Raw genomic sequence first — 6300 nt, 5'->3', positions numbered from 1 at the left:
AATTGTTAAGCTAAGTTGTGATGTAGTTTGTTACCAAGTGGAAGAGTTAACAGCTTCTCTCATTTTGTAATCTCACAGACATAGGCTATTTGCTTAACAGACAAATTCAACCTTGCAAATGTTGGTGCAGTGCAAGCAATAATGCACTTTTACCATAAACAAAACATATTTCCCTCCTACAATAGTTAAGACAATCACTGAATTTGGGTTCCTACTCATGACTGGAAGTGTAAACCCAGAGAGGGTTCTCAGGAGGCCTCTGGCAAAGGTGGGTGGCGAGGATGGACTATGGTACGGGCCACCAGGACATTCAGATGGTTTTTTAACCTTCCGTAGCTAAAATGTTGTTCTGTATATTCCCTAGATGCTTTCCCAAGGGAAGGAACTGTTTGGAGAAATCACCTCTTGTACCTTCTTTCAGAGCGATGAATATTGTTCTATATCAGTGGCTACACATAAAATGTTTATACTATTCTTTTTCAGAATTTATAGATCAATATGGACTATTTAAATGTATCAGAAACTAATAACCTGTAGTAGACTACTTTAAAACAATGGCTGCATTGGAAAATCTTTGTATTTTAATGTCCAAAACTTAGTTTTCTGACCCTTTATAGACTCACATTAATAAGCTGGGGGTTTCCTAGTACTCTGTCTCCTATTACTTAACCACTGAGCTAGCTAGTCTCTTGATCTTACTTGGATTTGCACCAGAAATAAAATGGCACAGAAATAAAATGGTTTGCATTAGATTAATGATTCATTAAGCCAGGTATTTCATGACTTCAGTAGGATTTGTACCAATGGCACACAGTTGAAGAACCATGTTCCACTGCTGATCCAGCTAGCCAACCAGTTGAAAATAAAAAAGAATAGAGTTAATGAATTACATTTAAGGAGCCATTGAAAAAAAGAAAAATCAAACTATGTGACAACAAAACTATGGAAATTATATTGAACACCTATTCTAAATATGAACTGTCAAGGAGTTTTTAAATTATCCTTGCCCACATTGTAATCAAGACAACAAACTGGTATCTTCTTGTAATCATACTGAAGTCTATTTTTTTTTAAATTAAGATTTCTACAGGTATCTAAGGAAGTGCTTCCTGTATGCCAAAACTGTTACAGCCAAATGAGTAATTAAAATATGTCATTCTGTAGTGCTCATAAAATAAGAAAGGCCTCGATGTTGGCCAGTAGACTAAGACTACATGGAATAAACATGTCTGGCAGAGCCAGCTTAATGAAAGGGTGGTGGTTTAGGTATTGGAGAGGTATTGATAATTAACAGCTGGCAGGTAAAGGTAAAAAGTTTGCTGAAATGTTACTAAGTTGAGTTATACTTTGACATGACTGGGACAAAATGTGACTATCGGCTGTATATTGACTTTGATGATGAAAACTTGTTTTTCTCTGGACAGTCAACATGGACTCTGGTGTGGATTGCCAGCATATTTTCTAGAATGTCTACCTGCAGTAAAAGGTTTCTGCATCACACACACTTGTTTCCTTACTCTGACTGCAGGACATCATTCCATTCTCTTGAGCTATTATGGATCCATTATATTAACCATCTTTTCACATCACAGTAACAAACCCCCTATTATCAATTTCAGCTTCTTCTTTATTCAGTCTTCAAAAAATTTGTAAACTTACTTTGTTATGTTAATAAAATCATCTACTACAGCTCTATACAAAAAAATCTAATACAAATCCCACTAGTAGGCATTTATAAGCCAGAAAGTAATAAACCTAATGTTGTCAGTGAAATCTGAATTCTGCCCCTCCTTCTTACCATCCACAAGAGCAACAAATCAACAGGCTACACGGGGAGACTGTGAGATGCTCTGAATAAACAATACTGTTTTTAGTGTAGGGTGTGAGAATCCTCTGCAGGAAGCTACAAAATGTCAAGCTATTTGCTTGTACTTTAGATAATTTCAGATACGTTTGCAAAAAAAAAAAATCTTTTTTCCTTGTCTAAGGCAGAATATTCAACACATAGTGACTGAACCCGTGAGGGAACAGCAGTATGAGCACCAGCGATGCAGTATATCTTCAGTAGCCATGCTGTTTTGGGTTCAGGCTTACACCCACCCACATATGTTGTATTATACCATTGCATAACCAGAGATCCCTGGAGCCTGAATTCTCAGTCTCTATGGCTGCACACGCTGTAGCTGCTGTGCCAATATAGAAATACTGATATCGTGTGCTGGTGCACCACCCCATGAAAGTGCTACTAGTGTGACTTTCCCTGAGATAAAGGATATTTCTTCAGCCCTTTGGTTTTTCTTTGTGCTAGTTGTCCATCTGAGAAAATTATATGCTAGAGAAAACTCCTGAAATGGCTCATTTATGCCTACGCAAATTACAAATTCTTTCAATAATTGCTTGTTAGTATACAGTCAAAAGGAGACTAATACGGAGTCTATTAACAAGGTAGCATTGAAAACTCAACTGGAATATCCTAAAATATAAATACCTGCTGAAGTAAGAGGGCTTGAATTTTGACAGTGGGTTGTCATTTGCAGTCGATGATGTTGTTGTTAAATGTGGAAGACATTTGCCTACACATCCAAAATGAGTTTAAATATTTGCTTCTTGAGAGTTTCCACTGTCATACAGAAAGACAAAAAAAGACACTTGCTATGACAATAAGTTGCTTTATCTAAACAACTGTTGCTTTAGCTTTAAGCTCAGAGGAAAGGGGAAGGTCTCACAGGAGAGGGAAGGGAAATGGCCTGAGAAAGTTCCAAAAACACCTGGCTGAGCCCAAGGGGACTCAAAAGTTGGTGGAAAAACTTTGTGTTTTTGTATTTCTCACTCAGAGAAAAGGAGGCTCATGGGAGACCTTCTCAGTCTCTACAAGTCCCTGAAAGGAGGCTGTGGGCAGGTGGGAGTTGGTCTCTTCTCCCAGGTAACAAGCAGCAGGACAAGAAGAAATGGCCTCAAGCTGCACCAGGGGAGGTTTAGATGGGACATCAGGAGGAATTTCTTCACAAAAAGGGCGATTAGACATTGGAATGGACTGCCCAGGGAGGTGGTGGAGTCCATCCCTGGACGTGTTCAAGCAATGACTGGATGTGGCACTCAGTGCCGTGGCGTAGTCGACAGGGTGGTGTTCGGTCATAGGTTGGACTCGATGATCTCAGAGGTCTTTTCCAGCCTAACTGATTCCGCGATTCTGTGATTTCATGCTAGCCAAAAGCCGGGATGATGACCATCCTTGCTGCCGATCTTTTCCCACTATCTCAGGTCTGAGGAATTTAATTCTCAGCTCCGCGTAACCACACGGCGGTTCTGGGGGCCGGCGCTCTCGGCACTGGATTGGTGCTGCCTGTGCCGGGTGCAGCGCGCGGATCTCGCGCTCCCCTCGCCCGCGCCGTTGTACCCGCTGGCCCCGCCCCCCGCCCCGCCCCCGCCCCGCCCCCTCTGCGCCCGCGCCGTTCCCCCCCCGGCAGTGCGGAGCTGCGCCGCGAACATGGCGTCCGAGGGCATCATCCTCACCAACCACGACCACCAGATCCGCGTCGGCGTCCTCACAGGTACGGCCCGCGCCGGCCGCGGCGCCGGGGGCACAAGAGGGGCGGTCGCGGGTCGGTGAGCGCCGCGGGCCGCCCTGCGGGGTGCCCTTTCGGCCGCCTTTCTCTCCCGTGGCGGCGCCGCCGCCGCCGCGCAGGGAGCGCCGCTCCGCCTTGCGCGCGGTACCCGAGGCCCGGGGCCGGGGTCGGGGCGTGGGGGCGGCGCTCCGGCCGCCGGCGGCAGCGTGAGCGCGGGGCCGGGCGGTGCTGGGCAGCGCTGCCGCAGGCGGGCGGGCGCCGCAGCCCCGGGACTGCCCCGGGGTAACCGCGCCGAGGGGACGGGGCGCGCTGGTGGGCGAGTGCCGGAGGGGCCGGGACGCGGCAGTGCTGCCTCCGAACGCGGCGGAGCCGTGAGTGCGAAAGCGCTGGAGAAGGGAGCCCTTGGCCGGCGCCGGCTGCGGGCCGGCAGGTGCCGGGCCTGCCTTCTCCGGGCGGGAGGCGGCCTGAGCTCCCGGCCGCGGGAATACCGGAGCGCGGCACGCTCCGCACGACAGGTCTTTTGGGATGGCTCCTTCCCCTCCCCCTCTCTGGCCTTTGCTTTGGGCGAGGGGGATGCCTGTGTGCTCTCTGTTGGGAGGGGGAGGAGGGCATTTATGATGCTGCTGCTCATAGCGCACGGATGATCCTTTAATAAACCCCTGGCACATGACCTGCGGTGGCTGCACAGAGGGGCTCCCGGAGCCAGTGCGTGTGTTGCAGGCAGGGGGGTCTCTTTGGGGGGCCTTTGCGGGTATCTCGGTGCCTCGCAGCGCTCGGCGCTCCGGGGGGCGCGCGTTGCGCTCCGAAGCGGAGCCCCGGGGGGTTCCGGAGTATCAGGGCGTAAATAGCGTTCCTGTGCAAGGAAGGCGCGAGAGATTTTAGCGAGATTTTTGGGCGTCAAGCTGAGGAGGTTTCACCGGGAGCCTGGGAAGACATGACTGTTCATGGAAAGCGGCGTTGTGAGCTCGCTTAGGAGTCGGAGGATGTTCGGACTGAAAAGGGGGTACGTTCCTGGGAGAGGAGGCCTGGATTTAACCCGAGGGTTATTTGTTACCGCTGGCAGTGTTTAACCCGAGCGGCACGTTCGGAACCGCCCGTGCCCGCGGGAAGCCCCGGCGCTGTTCCCCTGCCGGGTGCTGATCCCGCCGCCGGGAGGGCGAGGAGTGCCGGAGAGATGGTACCCTTCCCTTCTTCCCTTCCCTGAGAAGCGCTTGGCCGCAGGATGATTTTGACAGTAAACTGCTAGAAAAGCAGAGTATGATACAAATGGAAATCCTTAGCGTTGCTTTCAAATTCCAGGCAGTCAGATCTTTAATAAGGACAGAGTGGATTGGACCAGATGCAAAAGTCAGACGGGGGGGGAGGTGTTCCCTTTGTTCCTGAAGGCTAGGACATGCCTGCCACTACCTACTACTGTAAAAGTTAAAGTGAGAATGGGGTACCTGCTGACAGAATGCTCTTTGCATGTTTTGTACAACTTGATGTTCTGTAACTTGGATTGTTATTTTCTTTTGATCAGTGAGTTGTAATAATTTTCATATGTAATTGTTCTCAGAATGCAATACCAGATACATATAGTGTTATAATAATTTAAATAACGATTAAGTCTTGCAACAGATTCAGATAATCTTTCAGAATATATTGGTTTTTACTTTGTACTATAAGTCCTGTTTGATCACTGTTAAACTCTTTCAACTTTGTATCATAATTTGCAATTCCATTGAGAAGAGCTTGTGGCCTGATTTTAATTTTTTGTTTTTAAAGGAAAACCAAAAGTCATAACCAAACAGAACAGTTTCATCTCTTTTCCCCTTCATGTAATTGTTTTGAATTCCAGACTGAACATTTTTGCAAAGAATTATTTTGCCATTTTGAAAGGGCTCACCTTGGTTTCTAACAATTTTCCTAGCCCCCTTTTTGTGTATGTTTTTAGACATGAAATAAAATTTTATATAAATGTGTTACTTTAATAGCATACATTGGACTAACCTTAATTATTTTTCACTCTAGAATTTCCTTTAACCCCGAAAGAGAACATTTGTACTTTGGAGGGTTTGGACCCCCTAGCTGTTTGTGCTTTTTCAGCTGTGGAAAGACAGCAAACTAAAAAATTCACTCTTCTGAATTTTTCTCATAGAAATGAACTAATAATTGCTTCTTGGCTGGTGTCTGGAGGAATAGGTGTGGAAATGGAAAGATTAGGTATCCAAACTGTTTTTTTTTTTATTTTATCATTTAGAGTAGCTTAGTGATCAGAAATTAGATAAATAACATGAATCTTTTAGCTTTTCAAATTAAGATCATAGCCATATGTTTGTTTTCTTAGCAGTATATACTTGTGGTCTTACCAGCACAGAAATACAGATTTATGTTCCTGTTGGACCTGGTATGCGCAGTTTAGAAAATAATCGTTACTGCACTTTATGGTCAAATGCAGATGGAATTTAAATTTACTTAGAAGCAACTCTGTTTAATTAATTTGGAGTAAATTTCTGTGTTTATTTTTAAATGAGGACATATAAAAATTATTTGGGCACATTGTTAGTCTTGTCTGTTGTAGAGACTGATGCACATGGCTCCAGAGTATATTAATACAGAGTGAGTAAAGTTTGCCATGTAGCTTAGTTTCATTGCATTCAGTTTTGTTTTGGATAAGTAACTGTATTTCTTTGTGGTTGGTAGACCTCTGTGTTTATGTGTGTATTGCTAGTTTCCATTTAGAAACAAATGTATA

The 6300-nt window shown here is 45.5% G+C and overlaps 1 protein-coding gene across 9 annotated transcripts in view; it reads left to right on the top strand.

Annotated features, from left to right (window-relative positions):
* Positions 1 to 3477: 3477 nt before the first annotated feature.
* The window catches only part of LOC120322710 (gephyrin-like), a 212622-nt gene continuing 209799 nt past the window's right edge, over positions 3478 to 6300 (top strand). For 5 of the 9 annotated variants that reach the window (XM_039378733.1, XM_039378728.1, XM_039378730.1 and 2 more), the window contains exon 1: positions 3479 to 3551. In XM_039378733.1, coding sequence (XP_039234667.1) covers positions 3488 to 3551 — 64 coding nt within the window. In that variant the 5' untranslated portion in view covers positions 3479 to 3487. Of the gene's footprint in view, positions 3552 to 6300 lie in introns of all 9 variants that reach the window. The other 4 variants (XM_039378729.1, XM_039378731.1, XM_039378734.1 and 1 more) reach the window with 1 other exon arrangement.

Source organism: Pipra filicauda, unplaced genomic scaffold (assembly GCF_003945595.2).
Source record: "Pipra filicauda isolate LSUMZ 115617 unplaced genomic scaffold, ASM394559v2 scaffold145_size1923396_pilon, whole genome shotgun sequence".
Lineage (NCBI taxonomy): Eukaryota > Metazoa > Chordata > Aves > Passeriformes > Pipridae > Pipra > Pipra filicauda.
The sequence above is the reverse complement of the archived record's forward strand: the minus strand, read 5'-3'. Positions and strand labels throughout refer to the sequence as shown.